This window comes from Pseudochaenichthys georgianus, chromosome 12 (assembly GCF_902827115.2).
Source record: "Pseudochaenichthys georgianus chromosome 12, fPseGeo1.2, whole genome shotgun sequence".
In the NCBI taxonomy this organism is placed as follows: Eukaryota; Metazoa; Chordata; class Actinopteri; order Perciformes; family Channichthyidae; genus Pseudochaenichthys; species Pseudochaenichthys georgianus.
In genome coordinates, this window is record NC_047514.1 from 15233511 (window position 1) to 15257765 (window position 24255).

The following is a 24255-nucleotide window of genomic DNA, read 5'->3' on the forward strand; positions in this document are numbered from 1 at the left end:
GTCTACTTTGCGGTGCTTTACCGTCCGCCCATCGGCACCCATAGTCGGCCTTCCTCACAGCACCACCTGCCCTGCTGGAGGTTCACACTTTAACTTTTTTTACCCTCTTCTACCTTACAAATCATCCCACACTTGAGCACTCCTCACTCGGACTAAACACCTACATGCTACCACCAGAACCAGAATATCGTGCCCCTGGGGATCTTAAAAGAAGAAAACCCATAGTGGGATTAAAAACAGAACACTTAGTAATTTTAACAAACTTTATTTACAGTAATATTGACAGTAATAAATAAATTCAAACAGGATATAACGTATTTACAAGGGGACTGATTACAACAACACACTGCATATTTACAAGTTGATCACTGGCAACAGTGGGTGAAGTTGGGGCAGAGTATGGCACCCTCTCTTCACCCATGTCTGAGGGGTTGTGTTCGGCCAGTGACTGGTCCCTCTTCGGGACATGTCTTGGTAGGGAGTCTTGGTAGGGAGCCGGGCTGTGCTCCTCTCCAGAGTTGTCACTGTCGATGTCAATACCCGCAAAAGTGTCTTCATTTCCCGCTGCTGCTGCTGCTGTCGATGCCGCCGCCGCTGCTTGAAGTGACTGTGTGAAGAGCAACCGAATGTCCGCAGCCTCCTTCAAAGAAGGATTATTCGCGTAAAATTTGTCCGCAGTTGCAGTGTTGTGACACATGAAATCACTCACTCTTTGGCGGTTGCCTTTGTCTTGAAACCTCTTCGCATTATCGGCGTGGACTGTGCGGAGGTCGGTGAAGTTAATGGGACTGCGGAGCCCCACATCAGCCCATGCCAACCTCAGGGAGTAGGCAAGCTTCCTGAACGGGTTCTTCCCCTCTGTGTACAGAAAGTAACGGCTCTGGGTGCAGGTCAGCGTACCCTTAATTTCCAGCCACCTCTTCATCCATCCAAATTCTTCTACGGTGAGGTACAGCTGCGCCTCCCCGAACGCGTTGGCCGTCTTGTGGTTACTTACCTGTTATGACAGAGATAGAGAGTGTCAATACAATGTCAATCATGCATATAACTGCCAGAATAAATACATTGATTAATAGCACTCACATGAACCAGGTAGCCGAAGGCAGTGCCAGTTGTATCCGCCTTTCGGACCTCGGCGTTGGTCATGTTGGAGTAGACCCCCGGACGGTGGCCATAAATGCAGCTCCAATGAAGAGTCATATACCCATAGAGCAGTGTCCGGGTCGCGGTAGTCGGATTGCTGGCCATCACATCCAGGAGCTGAGGGATGCGAGTGGTGGTCGAAGTCAAGCATGTCATTAGGTCGTTGTGGCTCGGCAGACCTTCCATCTTGTCACGCTTCACTTGCATCTGGTGGATAAGTACTTTTCTCTTCAGGGACTTCAGGATGGCAACTACTTCCCGTTTGATTAAAATCATGTCCGTTTGGCTGAGCCTGCTCCCCTTGCACGGTGTGTCGGCCATGTACTTGAGAAAGTGTGATATATTCTTGATGTAGAAGTCGGAGGTCGTGACCTGAAGGCTTGACTTCATCAGGCTCCGGGACCACCCGCGTATCCTCTTGAGATCCCTCAAAAAGAGCCAGTCAGACAGGCGATTGAAACCGTGTGCCATGAAACTGAGGAACGACTTCACTCTGCTTAGTTTGGAGACTGTGTTTTCCTGGAGCCTCACTGGTGGGTCGATACCTGCATAATGCTCCCGGTATCCTTGCAGATACTCCTCTGTGAAATATAAACAGTACTTTAATGACAACACATGATGTGTTACAGAAACTGCATGTGTCACATAGCCAAAACACTTACCCATGATCCGTGGGAATGTTATGTCCCGCATTATATTTCCCCGGCCCCTGCCCCGGAACCAGGGGGAATTTATGGGAGGGGAGGTTGACGAGGCCTCGGTATGGATGGATGCAGGCTCTGAGGAGCTGGGTGAATGGGTGTGAGAGCCAGTGGGGGACTTGCTGCAGGCGGGAATGGGAGACGTGCTGCAGGCGGGAATGGGAGACGTGCTGCAGGCAGGAATGGGAGACTTGCTGCAGGAGGGACCTTTCGACTTGGACAGCCTCGTTGGTGTCGACTCTGGTCGGGGTCGTTTCTTCAGAATGACATTCCTCCATGATTTCCCCATCATGTGAAAATAGCTCGTTTTTTTCTAAGTGCTCTCAAAAACCGGGTTTCCGATTTCGTGCAGATGGTAGCTTGGAAAAGATGAATGAAAATTTTGGACGGAGGAGGGGAGCTCTCGTTTCCCCTCTCCGTTGTAAATTGCAACGGGGGAGTGCAAAAGTCTCCGGGGCTTCGTTCCGAAGCGCCGAAGACTTGACCCCCTCCCCCGTTGGCACTTAGCCGTTTTTCAAGAATTTTCAAAAACTTCATTTTTGATTATTTTAACATATAATTGACCGTTTTCTTTACTTTTTTTTGCTTTCCACGGGTGGAGGCACATGGCAGGCCGCATATGAGCTTCCAAATTCGGCCTGGAACGTCCGGGAATTATGGGTTAAGCTCCATATACTGACGACTCCCATTAAAAGTGATTGAAATGTACAGGAATCTGTCCATTTCAATCACATTTGACGACGCATGCAGGGTGACCCTGGCTACACTTAAAGGGGGTATACTTTGCGGTGCTTTACCGTCCGCCTATCAGCACCCATAGTCGGCCTTATTCACAGCAGCAACACCCAACCTCCATGGAGGATTTTGCTCGTGCCCCTGGCTACACTTAAAGGGGGTATACTTTGCGGTGCTTTACCGTCCGCCCATCAGCACCCATAGTCGGCCTTCTTCACAGCAGCAGCACCCAACCTCCATGGAGGATGTTTCTCGTGCCCCTGGCTACACTTAAAGGGGGTATACTTTGCGGTGCTTTACCGTCCGCCCATCAGCACCCATAGTCGGCCTTATTCACAGCAGCAACACCCAACCTCCATGGAGGATTTTGCTCGTGCCCCTGGCTACACTTAAAGGGGGTATACTTTGCGGTGCTTTACCGTCCGCCCATCAGCACCCATAGTCGGCCTTCTTCACAGCAGCAGCACCCAACCTCCATGGAGGATGTTTCTCGTGCCCCTGGCTACACTTAAAGGGGGTATACTTTGCGGTGCTTTACCGTCCGCCCATCAGCACCCATAGTCGGCCTTATTCACAGCAGCAACACCCAACCTCCATGGAGGATGTTATCATGCCCCTGGCAACACTGGTAAACACTGGTAACATATGTCTAGCCGCTGACAGGAACTTGACATCGGAACTTGACATCGCATTTCCATTGAGCGGACTCCCGTACATGGGAAGGGCAAGTCCCACGGTACCTCCGTTCATAAGGCTGACATTTGCCTTACACTTAAAGGGGGTCTACTTTGCGGTGCTTTACCGTCCGCCCATCGGCACCCATAGTCGGCCTTATTCACAGCAGCAACACCCAACCTCCAGTGGAGGATGTTATCATGCCCCTGGCAACACTGGTAAACACTGGTAACATATGTCTAGCCGCTGACAGGAACTTGACATCGGAACTTGACATCGCATTTCCATTGAGCGGACTCCCGTACATGGGAAGGGCAAGTCCCACGGTACCTCCGTTCATAAGGCTGACATTTGCCTTACTGTCGATTAATTTTACAGTGCCATCTGCACTACTCATCGACTCAAAAACACCAGATTATCCTTGTTAATTACACAACATTGATTGGTTTAAATTGTGTGCAATGCTTTTGTATTTTTCCCCTTCGATTCGGAGAAACAAATATGTGTTCAGTTTAGGATGGCCGAAGACACTACACTACCCAGAATCCTCAGCTATTGTTCCGCGTTGCCTCAAGCTCTGTGATTAGTTGACCTCCAACTGCATTCCGTCAGGTCTCTGGAAGATGCAAGGCCAGGATTCCAGCCCGTACTCCAGCGGCTCCGGCTCCAGTGCCGGTCCCAGCAGCCATGGTTCCGGCCCCAGCAGCCATGGTTCCGGCCCCAGTCCTGGTCCCAGCTGCCATAGTCCCTTCTCTAGTCCCTTCTCTAGTCCCTACTCAATTCCTTTCTCAAGTCCTTTCTCAAGTCCCTCCTCTAGTCACTTCCCTAGTCCCTTCTCCAGTCCCCCTTTTAGTCACCTCTCTAGTCCCTCCTCTAGTCCCTTCTCTAGTCCCTTCCCTAGTCCCATCTCTAGTCCCTCCTCTAGTCACTTCTCCAGTCCCCTCTCGAGTTCCCTCTCGAGGTCCCTCCTCTAGTCCCTCCTTTAGTCCCTGCTCTAGTCCCTCCTTTAGTCCCTCCTCTAGTCCCTCCTTTAGTCCCTCCTCTAGTCCCCTCTCTAGTTCCCCTCTCAAGTCTCCTCTCGAGTTCCCTCCTCTAGTTCCTCCTCTAGTCCCTCCTCTTGTTCCTCCTCTAGTCTCTCCTATAGTCCCCTCTGGAGTTCCGTCCCTAGTTCCCCTCTCGAGTCACGTCTCAAGTCCCTACCCAATGTCCTGGTCCGTTGGAGGTTCCGCTGGGGGTCCTGCCAACTCCATGTCCTGTCCCGTTGGAGGCCCCGTCGACTACTCCTCTGCCGGGGGTCCTACCAATCGTATCTCTGTCCCGTTGGAGGTCCCGCCGTCTACTCTCCTGCCAGGGGTCCTGCCAGCTTCTTGTCCTGTCTCGTTGGAGGTCCCGCCGTCTACTCTCCTGCCGGGGTCCTGCCAATCCTATGTCCCGTGCCGTTGGAGGCCCCGCCGACTACTCTCCTGCCGGGGGTCCTGCCAACCCTTTGTCCCGTCCCGTTGGAGGTCCCACCGTCTGCTCTCCTGCCGGGGGTCCTGCCAGCTCCTTGTCCCATCTCGTTGGAGGTCCCACCGACTGCTCTCCTGCCGGGGGTCCTGCCAACCCTTTGTCCAGTGCCGTTGGAGGCCCCGCCGACTGCTCTTCTGCCGGGGGTCCTACCAGCTCCTTGTCCTGTCCCGTTGGAGGTCCCGCCGACTACTCTCCTGCCGGGGGTCCTGCCAACTACTCTTCTGCCGGGGGTCCTGCCAACTACTCTTCTGCCGGGGGTCCTGCCAACCATATGTCCTGTGCCGTTGGAGGTCCCGCCGACTGCTCTCCTGCCGGGGGTCCTGCCAATCCTATGTCCTGTTCCGTTGGAGGCCCCACCATCACCTGTCTCACCGGGGGTCCTGCCAACTACTGGTCCTCTTCCGTGGGGGATCCTGCCGAAGCCTGTCCCACTGGCTCCGGTTCCTGTTCGGCCGACACCGGGTCCTGCCCGGCCTCCGGAGCTGTCTGGTCTTCGTCCTCGAGCCCGGCCCCCTGAGAGCCGCGGTCTTCTCCCTCGAGCCCGGCCCCCTGAGTGCCGTGGTCTTCGTCCTCGGGCCCGGCCCCCTGACTCTTCCTGCTGCTGCTTTTGCCCTCATGCACAGCCCCCTGAGTTTGCCCGCTGTGGCCTTCGCCCCTTTTTGAACTTTGCCTTGCCCCCAGGCCGTCCACCCGAGACCCCCTCCTTGGTCTCTGCCTTGCCCCCGGGCCTTCCGCCCGAGACCCCGTCATTGGTCTCTGCCTTGCCCCTGGGCCTTCCGCCCGAGACCCCCTCCTTGGTCTCTGCCTTTCCCCCGGGCCGTCCGCCCTCCACCTATCCTCCAGACCCCCTCCACCCACCCTTTCTTGGCCCTAGTTATGTGTCCTCCCTCCGGTCCTCCTCCACCCACCCTGCTGGACCTTTTTTTTTTTTTTGGGACGTCTGGGATCCGTCCCTTGAGGGGGGGGGTTCTGTCACGATTCTATCACGATTCTCATGTTATGTCACGTTTGTAGTTTTGTCTGTGTTGGTGTTTTTCTTGTCTTTGGGTTTTATTGTGTAAAGTGTTCACCCCCGTTTCCTGCCTGTCTGCTTTCTGTCTGTTTCCCTCCCTGATTACCCGATTGTGTTCAGCTGTTGTCCTTGTGTTTCTCCTCCCCTGCCCAGCTGTGTCTTGTTCTGTGATTACCCTTCTGTGTATTTAGTCTAGTCTTCCTGTTGGTTCATTGTTTCCCCTCCATGTCATTCCACGGTCTGTGTTCCTTGTGCTGCACGTTGGTGTTGGATATTTTGGATTCTGCCTTGTTTTGCCACAGCTTTAATTTATTTAATAAAGCTCGCTTTTCGTTATTCTGCATTTGAGTCCTACCTGCTTCATCCATTCGTAACAATATCCATAAACACACACCAGTATGTAATTAGTCCCATTAACATCAGTCACAACCATTAGCCAATGACCGTTTGTATCACTCATGTGGTCATTTATATTTCCAGGTAACCTGTTAAATAAAATCATCACTCCAGCCGAATGTGATGTTCCATGGCTGAAAAAAATGTTGTCTCCCCACTGTACTTTCCAGAACTTAGGATCTGCCTCTGCAGAATGAGTTTCTTGCAGAAAAACACAATTTTCCTTTTGTTCCTTACAAAAAATAAAAATGGCCTTACATTTCACATTGTTTTTTAGCCCCCTAGCATTTAAGGATATGAACGATAACATTGAAAGAGCAAAGATAGAAACTTTGAGAAAATGCGCAAAGGAATGCTATATCGATGCGCAGGAGTGAGTAACGTAGCCCTTAACAAACCAACAAGTCCTCCAACTCATACGACCAAATGGGTCGATTGTTTAAGCCCTTATTACGACCAAATATGTCGTTTGTCCAAGCGCTTAATACGACCTATAATTACGTTTGAAAATTGTCGGCCTCGAGTGCTCCCGTTGAATGCAAACGTTACAGAGGGTTGTTTATTCACAAATAACCCTCTCTGTAAAATCCTAAATTGTAGGATAGTTTGGCCATTAAAACGCTTTATGATTAGATTTCTAGCGAGAAGTATATATTGTACTTTTAGAATCCACGTCCAGTCGATATGTAGGATCTATAGTTTGATAGATATTACGAAGATGATTTGAGATTTCGTCAGGAGAACGTGTATATGCGGTAAGCTTCCATGTAAAGTTACGGGTTGAAAACAGTATTTCCGGTCTCGCCGTTTTCATAATAAAACCAATGATCAAATGATTTAACAGTGATATCTGCACTACTCATCCACTAAAAAAACATCAATTTATCCTAGTTAAGTATACGACATTAATTGGTTTAAATTGTGTACAATGCTTTTGTGTTTTTCCCATAGGTTTTTCTCTTTCGATTCTGAGAGACACATTTCTTTTTTCAGAGGTTTTGATAAAATCACGCCGCAATGCACGTCGGGATATGGTGTTTATGTGATATGAAATCGGAAAACATTACAAAAAATAATAATAATACTTTATTCCGAGTGTTCTTGCTTTTCTCTTTGAAAGTCATCAAAGCATTGTAATACACGGTTCGGCTGCATTAAATATTACATATCTGCCCTAGATATGTATTTATAGAGCCCTGATCAGAAGACCTTTTGACAAACTGGAAGAGATGCCGCCAAAACTGAATACGTGACGTGGACCATAAATATATCAACAATTAAACAACATCTTCCATTTCTTTCTCACACAATACGTCTCCTTGCAGTATCAACACTAATTCGGCTGACTTTTATATTTGATCCAATTAGTAGATAGTCTGTATTTACACCATAACGGTGCACAGCTGATAGAAAGGGACTTTTTTGTAGTTTTTTAAAGATATTACTGATTTTCTGAACTACCTTTCCAACTCCTCATGCAGTTGACTGTTACAGGTCTATACAGGTTCATGGTACAATGCATAAGCTTCACATCGAGAGACTGAAACTGTATTTTCCTTTACCGTTCTGTTTTAAACTCACAATAAAGTGAATAGTCATATTATGTACGATATTATTATGTTTTATTAACTAGACCACTGGTCTAAACCGCACCTCCTAGTGGTTAAAGCACGTTATTGAATGTAGTTGTTGAATAAGTTATATTTATTTAGTTATTGATGAAAACATTTAAATATTAAGAGTAGCCTACATACAAAATAGGGGTCAATGATAGAAATATAGAATGGAAAATATCTAGAAGATACTGTAGTGATCTCTACAATAAAACAGTTTAGTGCAGGACGTCCAAAGATATTAACAGGAGGATGTGCAAAACAGACAAACTGATAAGGCTGAATTTTACTCAGGTGTAACTAAAGTCTGATTTAAGGGTTGTTTATATTTCACATCATTAATCAGAATCTGCAAAGTAACAAAAATAAATGTAGTAGAGTAAAAATATCAGGTTAACCTCTGAATTGTAGTGGAGTAGAACAAAGTAGTACATGCTGCTGTAACAAAAACATTTCCCAACTTGAGATCAATAAAGTATCTTATCTTAAGATGATCGATGGCTACTGCCATATTTGCTAAATGTGCATCTGAACCTTGACAAGTGCATGTTTCAGGCTTATCAATTAACAACAGGAGGGGTCACAGACATAAGACCAGCTGTCATGTGGTATTAATGCTGCCCATTATGGACACAAGCAATTTTCACCCATGTATTAATTATATGTTTTAAATTTGATAACACCAATGTGTTTCGTGTCCCCTAAACCTCCAGGGATGTATACAGTTTAATACTGGCAACTTCTAATTGTGGGAAATACGAAAACGTATTTTAAAACTACATTTCCCAGTAGAGACGTGCCATAGAACATGTTGCGAAACACACAATAGCCAGCAAGTGTAATTCTGGGGGGGAGGGCCGGGCTGGACCCGTCCAAGTCCAGTTTTGGATAGTCTGGCGTGGTTCCATTCCATTTCAAAGAGCTTTGACGCTCAGCGTAACCTTGTCGCACTGCCACTCCAATATCCAATCACAGAGCTTGAGGGCTAATCACGGGGTTTGTAAAGCAAGGCGGATGTTGTAGTCCCAAACGATAGCTGGGGATTCTGGGTAGTGTAGTGTCTTCGGAAACTCTGTAGTGTCTAAACTCCGAAAAAACTATTTGTTTCTCCGAATCGAAGGTTAAAAACACAAAAGCATTGTACACAATTTAAACCAATCAATATTGTGTAATTAACAAGGATAAACTGATGTTTTTTAGTGGATGAGTAATGGAGATATCACTGCGTAATCATTTGACAGTGTGGGGAATACTTCCGGTTTTATTATGAAAACTTCGAGACCGGAAATACTGTTTTCACCCACGCTAACTTTACATGGAAGTTGCCCCATATACAGTACACGTTCTCCTGGCGAGACCTCAAATCATCTTCGTATATCTATCAAACTGTAGATCCTACACATCCACTGGACGTGGATTATAAAAGTACAATATACACTTCTCGCTAGAAATCTAATAAAAAGGCATTTTAATGGCCAAACTATTCCACAATGTAGGATTTTCCAGAGAGGGTTATTTGTGAATAAACGACCCTCCGGAGCGTTTGCAATCGACAGGAGCATGTTGTTTCTTACACGACCACTAGAGGGGCTACACTTTAAAACATGTCCTCTGGGTCGTATTTAGCTGCTGAACAATCGACCTATATGGTCGTTTTTGTAGGAGGACAGGCTGTAACAAACATATTAGTGCAATAGCTCACAACATTTTGAATATAACCTGAGACAAGTCCAATCCTAAAAAAAAAATAAACACTCAAACTGAAAACTTCAGCATACCTACTGAGGACCGAAAACCTGCTCCCTGTCCCTCCAGTTAATTACTGCGGTGTTTTTCACGTTATTCCGGGTCCACTCTTTTGTTGTCAATCAGTGCGAAGCCTTCCTTCAGAAAAGCTCTCTTCCCCTTTCTCCTGGCTTCTTGAACCAGTGGCCACAGCTTGGAGCGAGCCTCCCGGTCCTCCTTGGAGAAATCCTGCATCCTACAAATGTGCATCTCGCTGCAGACTCTCGCATCTTTGGACTTTTTCCAGATCTCGTCACGAACAGTCCTCATCCCGAACTGAATGATGATTGACCTCGGTGTGTTGTTTGGAAGTAGCTGCATTACCCTTCATACCCAGCCGATGGACAGTGTGTACTGAGTCACGCAGCTTTTCCACAGACAGCGGAACAACTCTTGTGAGATCCCGTCACAGCTTCTCTTGTGTTTTCTCCTTCTTTTTCAGGCAGACCATTCATCCTCAGATTCCACCTCCGTTTTGTAGCGGGCTTGCTCCTCGCCCAGACTTACGTAGTAAAGTGTTATCTTTCAGAAGATCATCAAACTTTTTCTGAAGAGCAGAAATGTCTTTCTTATTTTCTTTAGCTGCTTCAGTGTTTGCTTCAATGCGTTTTTCAAACTTTTTTAACAGCTCTGTCTGTTCATCCCATTTTTCCGGATAAGACTTGTATTGCCTGGAGAATGGTGCTGCTGCTATCCTCTGCCATTTGTGTTTCGCCATGAACCTTTGATTTCTTTGGATTCGGTCCCTTTAGTGGTGTGTGGTCCCAATTTATTTTTGTCCCTTAGAGTTGTCCGCTTCCATGTCCTCAATAACCGAGTCGTCACACGCCTCACGGAGAACTTTTAAGTTGTAATCGTGGTCGGTCATGCTAGCAGGCACTTTATGTCAAAAGTGTTGGTAACTGAAGAGTTAAAGTAAATTGTGACTATTTAAGCTTCTATAATAACTTAAAGTGTATCATGAATAAGCTATTGCCTGTCAGTTTTGCAGTCAAGGACTCAAATCTAAACTTTTTTTTACGAGCCTGCAACGTTGCTGCTTCTCACTCCGCCATCTGAAGCTTTTTTTCGGAAGTGGGATCTAAACTGGGTTGGAAAACGATAGACGCGGCCGGGACGCGTCTATCGTTTTTCCAACCCAGTTTTAGATCCCACTTCCGCATTACGCAAGCATCGACGTGGCGTTACGTCCAGGGTTGGGTTGTAACGGAATACATGTAACGGCGTTACGTAATCAGAATACAAAAATCAAGTAACTGTATTCAGCTCGCGTTACATTTGAAAAACGAGGTAATCTGATTACAGTTACTTTCGTAAACCTGAAGTGAATACATTTTGGATTACTTATTGGAATTATTGGTGGAAAGATTTCCTCTCAACATTTAATATTCATTACTAAAGGTACAGCCGAATTATCACAGCCCACAAAACTATTACCGCCGCAGATGGACCAAAAAAGCGTTTGAAAAAAATCGCGGCTCCGCTCGCTCAGTGAAACAATAACAACGAAACATGGAGGAACAAAAGTCTGCGTTTTAAATCGCGTGTGTGTGTGTATAGGTGTGTGTGTGGTTAAAAACACATCAGCCTGCGGTCGCTCTTTAGCCTTACTAATGATTATTTCTGAAGGTAAACACAGTGAAGGCAGTGCGTGAAAGGCACTGCGCGGCACGCTCGTCTTCTCAGAGGCTGAGTTAACCCTCCCTCTGCCTCCCTGGCGCTGCAGAGATCTAATGAAGTGAAGGAGGGTTTTTCTTCTAAAACAGCTGTGGGCAGCAATACTGTGAGTGTCACGGACATGAATTCATAGATCAAGGCAGACTGGTGACCCACTCTCCTGTTTGCCAATCCGGTGCTTAAACAAATATCGCTCTACACCCCTGGCCGAAATGTCCTTAAATGAAGTCCGAGTTCGACCATTTTTACTTCATGTCCTGCCAACACTGGCAGGACAGAAGGCGACACGCCCGTTCTAAACCGTGTCCCTCACTCTCTCACATCCCAAGCTGCATCCCCAAAACGGTATTATGCTTGTTACATCGTTTCAGATGTGATGTTTCAGTGTGCTCTTGATAAGCCATTAAACAGTAAAACACGTTCAGTTTTCCTTTTGCTTTTTGTTCTCCTGTTCACCAAAACATACCCAGGAAAAAGAAAGTAATCCAAAAGTAATCTAAAAGTAATCTGATTACGTTTTTTAAGGCACCGTAACTGTAACTGTATTCGGATTACTTTCAGAGCCATGTAATCAGTAATCAGTAACTGATTACATTTACAAGTAACCCTCCCCACCCTGGTTACGTCACAGCATCAACCTGGCGTTACATCCCTATGGTTACATCACTGCCTCACCGCGGCCACACCCGCGAAATCTGAATCTGACAAGCGAATACCGTCCTTTTAAACGCAGCATAATATACAATATAATAGTGCTTCTTTGTCAATATGACTGAAGACCACACTTATGCAGTGCTGAGGTAATGTTAATTCATCATTTAATATTAATTCCTGATGGATATAAGAGGGATACATTAGCAAACATCTGTAGGCCTATATATAGCCTATATAATGTTTCGGTTTTTTGTTTGACATGTAACATACTAACGTTTTGACCTTCTGTTTAGGATGTAAAGGAATCTATTTAATATTTTATTTAAAGATAGACATTTATAATATGTTATAAATGTCTATTTTGTTATACAATACGACATATAACATTTGACACTAATAACATATTAACGTTTTGCCATGTAAAAATGAAATGTTGGGACATTTATAAAAATGTATTCCTTTACATAAAAGTGCTTTCCAGAGGTGTAAGAAGTGATAAGATCTTGTACTTGAGTAAAGGTACAAGTGCCAGAGTGTAGAAATACTCAAGTATAAGTACTAAAGTATTAGCATCAGAATAGTACCTGAATAACTATAGGCTCTTTTTTTGCTTTCATTTCAGACCTCGTGTTTTAGTGTGCTCTGGAGGCACACAGAACAATATGGAGTACCCGCAGTTGAAGGTATCTGATAAGACCTATCTCTCAATACTATGATGAACATCAAATTACATTGGATGTGTTTGCTCATATCAATGCCTCACCTACACATAGATAGAGGGTGTCGTTTTTTCTCATACTGATATTCTGAACAATCTGTGCTATTGTATTAGCTGTAAAGTGTCTCTACTGTAGGCTATTTTTATTATATGTACAGTACTTTGGCTCGACCAAAGATCGTTTATAAATGTGCTATATAAATAAAACTTGATTTGATTTGATTACACATCATCATCATCATCATCTAAATTATACCACTTAATAACAGACTTATTGTCCAGATAAAAGACAAGGCATTACAAAGAATAACATGCAAGCACATGAAGTACATTTAAAGAGAATATAAACATTTTAGCATAACTATACCAATGTTTTAGGATTTTGAGGATTGGATTTTTATTTTTCAGACTTTTTAAGCCTGCCAAATGTGTATTCTACTCTAGTTCTAAGTAAAGTCAGTACATTTTAAACCTCATGGTCCTCTTTAGTTCTTCAGATCATGGCACAACTCTTACATCATGCAGTCAACTTGGGATTGTATCCTGGGACTTCAGCATTCAGCAGTCCCCTGTTCCTACCTCACCCCTCCCACTGTCCCAGCCTTCACCTGGTGAGACATATACACCAATTAAAAGGCATGATTATTACACAGTCAACCCTTATTCAGAGTGCCTAATAAATGTATATATTTTTTTACAGTGCGGATTTTGGCTTTTTTGGGACCATCGCACATGTGTCTACAGTAAGTAACAAGTATGCTGTATAATCTGCAACAACTGTCAGGTGGTGTTATTGATTATCTTTGCAAAAGAGCCCCCACCAATATTGATTTTGAAAAATATCTTTTAATTGAAATATGGGAGCAAAAACAAAAGGGTAGAATTGATCATACCATATTATGTTATTATTGCAACTGTTTTTATTATATTGTGTTGTTTTGTTTATATATATATATATATATATGTGTGTGTGTGTGTGTGTGTGCACCTGAATGGTTTGTGTGTGTGCACCTGAATGGTTTTGGTGCGACGATCATCTCTCCAGCCAGCGCCCACGGAGGGGATCTAGAAGAAAATCTCCCTAGCTTGTGGCTCAGTATCTGTTATATCACACGTTCCAATATCAACAGGTATACTTTGACATACAAACGTTATATTATAAAGTTTGTAGGATCTGTATTATACAACTAAATGAAGCGTTGAATTTAAAGATAGAAACACTTTTTCGGCATGGCAAACTTCATTGTACAGTAAAGACTGAACTACATTTACTTACACAGAGTATCCAGTGTCCAGGTTCCCACACTGGAAGGAGAAGCCATAGGAGGTTTGCCTGCATTTTCCTTGAAAAGCAAAAAACCAGTTGTGTTGATGTGACTACAGTAATGAGTTGGCACAGAGAATATGGAGCAGCAACATGGATAATCATGATCAAAATACCGACAGGTGTTGCAGTCGGATTCAGCGAAGATGGTGGAAACCAGGCAGCTATAACATGGCTGTTGGCAGCACAACGCCATCTACTCTCTGTAACATACGTAGTTTCATAATCCAATCCAATCCACTTTATTATATAGCACAGTTTAAAAACAGAGGGTTTGCCAAAGTGCTTTACAATGAACATAACATTATAATAAAAATATAATATTACACGAATAGATAAAAAGCACACAAGAAAAGATAAAAAAGCACACATAAGAATAAATACAAGGCACTTAAAGGCTAAGGACAGGCAAGTAAAAGCATACAAATAGGTATGACATAGGTCAGACTGACTGGTAAGCGAGGGAAAAGAGGTGGGTTTTTAGGCGGGACTTAAAGCTTCAAGAGGTGGGCGACAATTTAACATGAGGGGGCAGGTCGTTCCAGAGCCTGGGGGCTACCGATGAGAACGCTCGGTCCTCCCCTGGTCTTTTCCTTTGTTTTTGGGACAACAAGCAGCAGCTGATCAGCCGACCTCAAAGCCCTTGAGGGGGTGTACACCTGTAAGAGGTCGGAGATGTACTCTGGGGCCAGCCCATTAAGAGATTTAAAAACAAACGATAAAATCTTAAAATGGACTCTAAAATGGACAGGGAAGCCAGGGGAGCGAAGCCAGAACTGGTGTGATGTGGTCAAACTTGCGGGTTCCTGTAAGCAGCCGCGCTGCAGCGTTTTGTACAAGCTGCAGGCGGGCCAGCGAAGTCTTATTTAGGCATAAAGGCATTACATAATCTAAACGAGTTGAAAACAAAGGCATGAATTACACGCTCAAAAGTTTAAAAAGGATAAATCGGTTGATTTTGGACAGGAGCCTCAAGTGATAACAACTGGATTTAACCACAGAGTTTATCTGTTTATCTAATTTAAAAGCACTGTCGATTTGATAATGTAATATTTTATAATTGTTTGGTATAATATAGTATGTTTTATACATATATTTACATATTTTAGAACAGCTTCAATACCTTCTCAATAACTGTAAGACAGCTGTTCAGGATCTGGCAGAATACAAACACACAGTCAGTAAAATAAAGAGTACATGAAACATGCCAACAATTAAAACAAAATCAGTTAGAAAAAGTACAAGAAACAAAGAGCATGATCACTCTGATTACCATCCCATCCATGTCATTAACCAAACCCAAACTCCAAAAATCTGACCGCGTGAGAACCATCTTGCTCACAAAGGCTAGATGTGTGTTTGGACTTTGGGTCTTGTCCAGAACCTGTGCCAGCTAAAGGAAGAAAAAAGAAAATGAAAACCGGCATTTTAAATACTATTTAGCATACATACAATATTTTTGAACTGCTGACTAGTTCACTTTACTTGTTGTTTTTTTAACCTCCTGAAGCTCCTGTCCCCAGCAACCTTTGCTTGCCATAATTGTGTTGATACTAGTAAAGTCTCCCTGGTCCTTGGCATCATTCACTTGATAAAAAATTCAACAACACAAAATGTTATGTCTTTATACAGTATGACTTGTATGAATACAAGTTGTCAATATCAAGCAGATAACTTACACTCCTGTTGCTCCTGACCATCTCTGTGGTGTTCTGAAAATGTAGTGGCCATCCCAACTTGTGAAGGAGGAGCTGTTGAAATTAAATAATATTAGTTTTTAGTAGATATCTCCAGATAACCACATAAAAGAACAAGAACATAATGATTCTAAGAAATGCTTCACCTAATGATATCCTCCCATTGACATCAAGCTGTATTTCCATATCTGCTTGGATGATTTTTCTGTATTGCTCTTTAGCTTTGTTGTTTTTTGTCACATTGTAGTGGTGTAGTATTTTTTTGCAGAAATATGTGTGTTGAGGGTGTTGTCATGTTCAAAAAGTAATTGTTTTTCCTCATTCCTGAGAACAGTTGTTCCGCACATTGACTGTGTATGCGCCCCGCCAGCTCTGGCACAAGCTCTATCCTTCTGAGAACATCCCTTTCATCGTTGCTGTTCCCCTGGTGGAATACATCACTCAGTGCATAATGCTCCGAAGAACCAGTGAGAGGGTGGCCATTTTCATCTGTTGGAACTTTGGGGTGTTTCAACCATGGCATATTCACATGAAGCTTGCCCTCTGAAGCCTGCTTCATGTTCTCCGGAGTAGGCTCCATTAACCGTCCTTGAAAAGGATGAAATGTCTCTGGCTGTCGACGGTCACCATGCACCGCCACTCCCCTTGAATAGTCATACACAGTGACATTGGGAAAGTGTTTCCACGACAGCAAAAGATCCACATAATCCCGTGGGCTCTCTGCTCTGAGGTTACATTTAACTGAATAGACAACCCCACATGGGCAAGTAATCACAGCCCAGCCACCTGAAAGCAGAGGTATAAGTTAGTAACATTATGGTAGGGATCTTTGGGGATGAAATGTGTTCAAATACATAACTCCATTATCTGTGTGAAAAACTATGCAAATCACGAAATATGAACAGGTGTAATCATCTTAGAATATAATTATGATGTTATTTCACTAACCTGAGGCACCCCAAACTTTCTCAAAGACTTTGTAATAAGTCACTCTATTTGACATCTTATCTCTAAGTCTGAGGACAAGATCTGTCTTGGAGCCTTTGGTGTCCAGACCACATTTTTTTCTGAGTGCCCTTACTTCCTCTACCTGTTGTAGAAATTAATTAGTAAGCCAATTCTGCAAATAAAGTATACTTTAATTACATGCATGGTGCATTTTCCAAATTATTTCATATTATAATCACCTTCAAGTTGATGATCTCATCAGAAAGCCGCTCCTCAGTGACCTCCAGGTACTCACTGTCGTCTGACATTGTAGTTGTAGGGATATTTTCAAATTCAGTGTTCAGGATGAGGTGAGAGTGCCTGGTTTGTGGCCCGATCCATGGTGCCCAGTTGTTGTAACTCAGAGGCACAACAAAGGGGTTATTCTTACCATCTTTAGGGACAATTGTAAAATGCATTGTTTCAGAAACCATTCTCATTTTCATACATTCATATAATTCAGACAAACATTTGGGTCTCAATAGCTGGCTTTTCATTCTGCATGACCTACATGGAATGAAACCCCGACTGAGCATTTCCACAGCCACAGCATCCCAGCATTTCTTGAGGTCCACATGTCCATCATAGTCTTGGGATGGTCTCTGAATTGCACTGACTGTTATATGAAACATTTGTGATTATCTCAGATAACTACATTAGGACAACCATGCTATCATATTATGTTACATGCATAAACAAATTAACTGACAATAACAGTATATGGCCAGCATGGTATTGCTAGGCACAACTTGCATAATGTTGATCTTATTGTAATTCAGACAGCAAAAATCTATACATGTAATATTACGGCTGATCAAACTCACCTGGCATATTAAAGACACCTTTCTTGTGAAGGTCCATCACAACAACATGTGGATGGTATCCACATGTTACACATGCATAAATGTGATCATGGTCAGTAAGGGCATCGAAAGGTAGATAGGCATGGAGAACCCTTTCCTTGTTCGGGAAAGACACTTTCTCTGTTGTCTCAATCATTTCAATAACTCTGCTGACAGCAGTATGTGTCTGGAAAAATGTTGAGAGAAAAGTAAAAATGTCAATATACATGTAAAATATCAGTTTGTGACCCACGTTAATGCTAGATTAACTAATCAATACCATAACCTTCCAGTTACTTTTCTGTTTCTGCCAATTTACTTGTTCTATGTTATAAATCATCTTTACTAAATTACTATATTTTAATTAGATTATTGTAACCTGAGATCGATCACTCTTGCCATAACAACACTTTCTTCACTGATGTTTGAGTTACTATGGCTTTTTGGCAGAAAATGGGGATTTGGGTAATAACTAATAATAACAATACAAATTACTAAAATGTATATACCGTAGCGCCTTTCATAAACCCATGGTTGATTTAACAGAGGGACAAACACAAAACTCACTCTGGGACAGAACACACTGGGACTACAAAGGAAAAAAAATGTGGGAGGCAGATGCTAACTGAAATTAACCAAGGTCTATCTTTACATTTATTTTACATGACATCCTTCAGTAAACACAACACATTAAGTTCTAAATCTCCTCACCTGTAATGCATTCCTTATTGTCAGGCACAAATGCAGAGACAGGATTGCGTGGTCATCATAATTGTGGAGCCCATCCTCCCACTCCTGGTACCTGTAGATCAGGCTGCAATTCAAAAAAAAATGTCGGTAGGTGGACATGTCTGAAAAGAAAATGTCAACCAAAATATTACTTGCCGTCCTAAAACTATTTCTTCTTTTATTATTTGTATGTCTGAATCACGGACATTAAGATCATACAAATGTTACAAGATAAAATCAATAGTACAACTGTGCTTTTACTGACCTTCCGCCACCCCCCCTGCGAGATGGAGTTCATGACTTTATTAGCTGTTCATGAGCACTCATGAAACATTCATGAACAACTCATTATATGTTCACTTGTCATGTTCATGAACCAAAATTCTTAAAATGCTCATGAACCATTTTAAAGAGCAGTTCATGAAATGTTTATGAACATTGTTCATTCATATAAAGTTCCTGTTTTGCTCATGACAGACTTTTATGGGCAATTTATGAACTTTTCATGATCCAGCCAATCACAACATTATAATTAAAACCCCAAAAAGTGTGCATGAGTATTTCATGAACTTTGGATGATTGTGGCAAGTTCAGAATATTTTGGAATATTCATGAGCATTTTATGAACTTTTGATGATCACTGTGATGTTTTTAAAGACCTCTTGAATATTCATCTACTATTTGAACATTTCTTTCTTTTTTAAAACTTTTAATCTTAAAACAAAACAATAGTGAATTTGAAACTGAACATTATCTGTATTTATTTTGGTGACATTCATATCATTTTATGGTTTATCTGTACTGTTTGAGAAGCAGTACGAGTAAGTAGCGCCAAGGTGGAACCTTAGTATCTGGTATTAGTATTAGTATTAGTATTAGTATTATGACTAAGGTATCTGGGTTACCTTAGGGGGGACACTTCCGCCCCCTCCTCAGAAGCAATCCAGACGATCAACCGGATCCTGTGTATAATTATTGCTGCTCCACTTTTCTGTTTTCTACAGGTCAGTACATAATGAAAATGATCGATGTTAACTTGTGTGAATTAGATATGATGTTGGAGATGTTTAGGAGAGTGTGTCAGAAGGTTGTGAGCATGTTTGACATAGTAACGGTATTTTAAAAATACTAAACTGTCGGCAACAATAGATGCCATTTTCGCGGGCTTCAGCCGCACCTGGGTAAATGTGACCTGAGCGAAGGCTCGCAGGCAGGTTAGCTGCTGCGCACGGGTAATATGTTTTGTTTACCTGAGTGCAGTCTTGCAGGCACATTGCCTTGTTTTTTGTTTATTAACATTGACAGTGTATTTTTGTGATCTCCATAATATGTTATATTTGGTAAAGATAGATATATTGATAGAAAGTATTATTTGATAGCGTTATGTGTTTATAGATAACAACCTGTCCTTCACTGCAAACATAGCTGCTACAACCCGCTGCTGCAGATACACGCTTTACAACATCAGGAGGATGCGTCCCCAGCTGACCCAGAAAGCGACGCAGGTTCTGGTCCAGGCTCTCATCATCTCACGCCTAAACTACTGCAACTCCCTCCTGGCTGGTCTACCTGCATGTGCCATCCGACCTGCAGCTCATCCAGAATGCAGCGGCTCGTCTGGTCTTCAACCTTCCTAAATTCTCCCACACCACGCCGCTCCCTCCACTGGCTTCCGGTAACTGCTAGAATCCACTTCAAGACAATGGTACTTGCGTACCATGCTGCGAATGGATCTGGCCCTTCCTACATCCAGGACATGGTTAATCATACACCCCAGCACGTGCACTCCGCTCTGCATCAACCAAACAGCTCGCTGCACCCTCACTGCGAAGGGTAAAAGCATCAGCTAAATGCAATGTAATGTAATAATTTATATTGACTATGTTGAATTTCTCCTTGAGATACAGTAATTGACTGTGACAGACGGATAACTTAAATGGAGAAATGTGATGTTTGTAAAGTTCAGCTATTTGAATGTAACTGTGTACTTTGAATTTTGAATAAGAAGCATTCCAGACGATCAACTGGATCCTGTGTATAATTATTGCTGCTGCACTTTTCTGTTTTCTACATAAATCATTTATTGTTGCTGTGGTACCCAAGCTTTTGGGACCCGTAACAAAAAATGTTGTGCAGCTGAGTGTCAAGAACTGCTTCAAATAGTGAATTATATTCAGTGACTGGGTATGAACGGTTCATGAAGTTGTTATGAACAGTTCTTGATATGTTCATGAACAATTCTTGAAATGTTCTTGGTTGAATATCCCTACACACTCACTGAAAACTCCATTTCATGAATTGTTCATGAACCTGCCTAAAACCATATTCCATAAATTGTTCATGAACCATTCCAGCACAGGAGTTTCATGAGTAGTTCATGAACTGCCCTAGTGCCATTTAATGTTCATGTCACTTTCATGAACAGTTCATCAACTTTGTTATGAGCTGTTTATGAGCTGTTCATGAATATGGTTCGCTAATATTTCATGAACTTTTCATGACAAGTTCATGAACAGTTCACTATCATCTCACTGGGGCCCTGTCGTTGTGAGAATCCTGCTTTTTGCAATGATCAGCACTGGATCACTTAGAGGGCCATTGCATTCCTTACACCTGGCTTCTTTAGGGATGAGGTGCTTCAGATGAGCATCTAGTGCACCGGCATCTCTTGACTGCTGGATGGTAGCCTGTGGGAGTTCCGCTGGAATTTTTGTATTACCCGATAGGTAGTTTAGCATCCGCTTGATGCCAGTCTCACTAGGTGGATAATGGCCCTCTCCTGGTACACTATCCTGCTCAGTGAAAGTATTTGGTGGAATGGATTCTTCAATATCCGTCGACTTAACTTTCCTGAACAGTTGTCTTCTTGTGGCAAAGAGGTGCCATTTCCCGGCTTTATGGGTGCATGATTGTCTTGGTTTAGCACAAGGACAATGCCAGCTGTTCTGCTTGCTGTCGTATGCAACCACAACCCTTCCCAGCCTACTGTAGTATGAAGCCTTAGGCTCATACACAGAAATGTGATATTTGGTTTCTGGTCCACCAACAGTGAGCAGGACAAACAGGGGCACACCCTTAGCCTCTGTCTCTTGTTGCCACTGTACAAGGCTGGCCTTGCGCTCCTCACCAAACCATTTCTCCTGAACCATTGTAGCCAATGATTCCTTTTGCAAAGTTAATGGTTTGTTGCGTGCAGGTGGGCAGGACAGCAATGATTGCAAATGCTGACATTCATAAGGCAGGATACCACTTCTTCGGGCAAAGTCAGCATTGAGTTCACATAGATGAACCTCGCACATGACTTTATGTGTTGGTCCCCAAGTATTTTTAATGACGTGTATTGGTGTTGCTGTTGCTGTTGCTGAGCAGGTGAGATGGTGGGGGAAGCTGGGCAGGTGCTGGAGTGAGCAGGTGAGATGGTGGAGGGAGCTGGGCAGGTGCTGCAGTGAGCAGGTGAGATGGAGGGAGCTGGGCAGGTGCTGGAGTGAGCAGGTGAGATGGTGGGGGAAGCTGGGCAGGTGCTGGAGTGAGCAGGTGAGATGGTGGGGGGGAGCTGGGCAGGTGCTGCAGTGAGCAGGTGAGATGGTAGGGGGGAGCTGGGCAGGTGCTGGAGTGAGCAGGTGAGATGGTGGAGGGAGCTGGGCAGGTGCTGGAGTGAGCAGGTGAGATGGTGGAGGGAGCTGGGAAGGTGCTGCAGTGAGCAGGTGAGATGGTGGGGGGAAGCTGGGCAGGTGCTGCAGTGAGCAGGTGAGATGGTGGGGGAAGCTGGGCACTGCAGTGAGCAGGTGAGATGGTGGGGGGGAAGCTGGGCAGGTGCTGCAGTGAGCAGGTGAGATGGTAGGAGGGAGCTGGGCAGGTGCTGGAGTGAGCAGGTGAGATGGTGGAGGGAGCTGGGCAGGTGCTGCAGTGAGCAGGTGAGATGGTGGAGGGAGCTGGGCAGGTGCTGCAGTGAGCAGGTGAGATGGTGGGGCGAGCTGGGCAGGTGCTGGAATGAGCAGGTGAGATGGTGGGGGAAACTGGGCAGGTGCTGCAGTGAGCAGGTGAGATGGTGGGGTGAGCTGGGCAGGTGCTGCAGTGAGCAGGTGAGATGCTGGGGTGAGCTGGGCACTGCAGTGAGCAGGTGAGATGGTGGGGTGAACTGGGCAGGTGCTGGAGTGAGCAGGTGAGATGGTGGGGGGAGCTGGGCAGGTGCTGCAGTGAGCAGGTGAGATGGTGGGGGGGAGCTGGGCAGGTGCTGCAGTGAGCAGGTGAGATGGTGGGGGAAGCTGGGCAGGTGCTGGAGTGAGCAGGTGAGATGGTGGGGTGAGCTGGGCAGGTGCTGCAGTGAGCAGGTGAGATGCTGGGGTGAGCTGGGCACTGCAGTGAGCAGGTGAGATGGTGGGGTGAACTGGGCAGGTGCTGGAGTGAGCAGGTGAGATGGTGGGGGGAGCTGGGCAGGTGCTGCAGTGAGCAGGTGAGATGGTGGGGGGAGCTGGGCAGGTGCTGCAGTGAGCAGATGAGATGGTGGGGGGAGCTGGGCAGGTGCTGCAGTGAGCAGGTGAGATGGTGGGGGAAGCTGGGCAGGTGCTGCAGTGAGCAGGTGAGATGGTGGGGGGGAGCTGGGCAGGTGCTGGAGTGAGCAGGTGAGATGGTGGAGGGAGCTGGGCACTGCAGTGAGCAGGTGAGATGGTGGGGTGAGCTGGGCAGGTGCTGCAGTGAGCAGGTGAGATGGTGGGGGAAGCTGGGCAGGTGCTGGAGTGAGCAGGTGAGATGGTGGGGTGAGCTGGGCAGGTGCTGCAGTGAGCAGGTGAGATGCTGGGGTGAGCTGGGCACTGCAGTGAGCAGGTGAGATGGTAGGGGGGAGCTGGGCAGGTGCTGGAGTGAGCAGGTGAGATGGTGGGGTGAGCTGGGCAGGTGCTGCAGTGAGCAGGTGAGATGCTGGGGTGAGCTGGGCACTGCAGTGAGCAGGTGAGATGGTGGAGGGAGCTGGGCAGGTGCTGGAGTGAGCAGGTGAGATGGTGGGGTGAGCTGGGCAGGTGCTGCAGTGAGCAGGTGAGATGCTGGGGTGAGCTGGGCACTGCAGTGAGCAGGTGAGATGGTGGGGTGAACTGGGCAGGTGCTGGAGTGAGCAGGTGAGATGGTGGGGGGAGCTGGGCAGGTGCTGCAGTGAGCAGGTGAGATGGTGGGGGAAGCTGGGCAGGTGCTGCAGTGAGCAGGTGAGATGCTGGGGTGAGCTGGGCACTGCAGTGAGCAGGTGAGATGGTGGGGTGAACTGGGCAGGTGCTGGAGTGAGCAGGTGAGATGCTGGGGTGAGCTGGGCACTGCAGTGAGCAGGTGAGATGGTGGAGTGAACTGGGCAGGTGCTGGAGTGAGCAGGTGAGATGGTGGGGGAAGCTGGGCAGGTGCTGCAGTGAGCAGGTGAGATGGTGGGGGGGAGCTGGGCAGGTGCTGGAGTGAGCAGGTGAGATGGTGGAGGGAGCTGGGCACTGCAGTGAGCAGGTGAGATGGTGGGGTGAGCTGGGCAGGTGCTGCAGTGAGCAGGTGAGATGCTGGGGTGAGCTGGGCACTGCAGTGAGCAGGTGAGATGGTAGGGGGGAGCTGGGCAGGTGCTGGAGTGAGCAGGTGAGATGGTGGGGTGAGCTGGGCAGGTGCTGCAGTGAGCAGGTGAGATGCTGGGGTGAGCTGGGCACTGCAGTGAGATGGTGGAGTGAACTGGGCAGGTGCTGGAGTGAGCAGGTGAGATGGTGGGGGGAGCTGGGCAGGTGCTGGAGTGAGCAGGTGAGATGGTGGGGTGAGCTGGGCAGGTGCTGCAGTGAGCAGGTGAGATGCTGGGGTGAGCTGGGCACTGCAGTGAGCAGGTGAGATGGTGGGGTGAACTGGGCAGGTGCTGGAGTGAGCAGGTGAGATGTTGGGGGGAGCTGGGCAGGTGCTGCAGTGAGCAGGTGAGATGGTGGGGGGAGCTGGGCAGGTGCTGCAGTGAGCAGGTGAGATGGTGGGGGGGAGCTGGGCAGGTGCTGGAGTGAGCAGGTGAGATGGTGGAGGGAGCTGGGCACTGCAGTGAGCAGGTGAGATGGTGGGG

The 24255-nt window shown here is 45.7% G+C and overlaps 1 protein-coding gene across 1 annotated transcript; it reads right to left on the minus strand.

Annotated features, from left to right (window-relative positions):
* Positions 1–217: 217 nt before the first annotated feature.
* LOC139434918 (uncharacterized) lies at positions 218–2106 on the minus strand. Its single transcript, XM_071205099.1, has 3 exons — positions 1806–2106; positions 1084–1724; positions 218–997 (listed from the first exon to the last, which is right to left on the minus strand). Exons 1-3 carry the CDS (start codon positions 1834–1836, stop codon positions 299–301), a joined length of 1371 nt encoding a protein of 456 aa, XP_071061200.1. The 5' UTR covers positions 1837–2106; the 3' UTR covers positions 218–298.
* Between the last annotated feature and the right edge of the window lie 22149 nt (positions 2107–24255).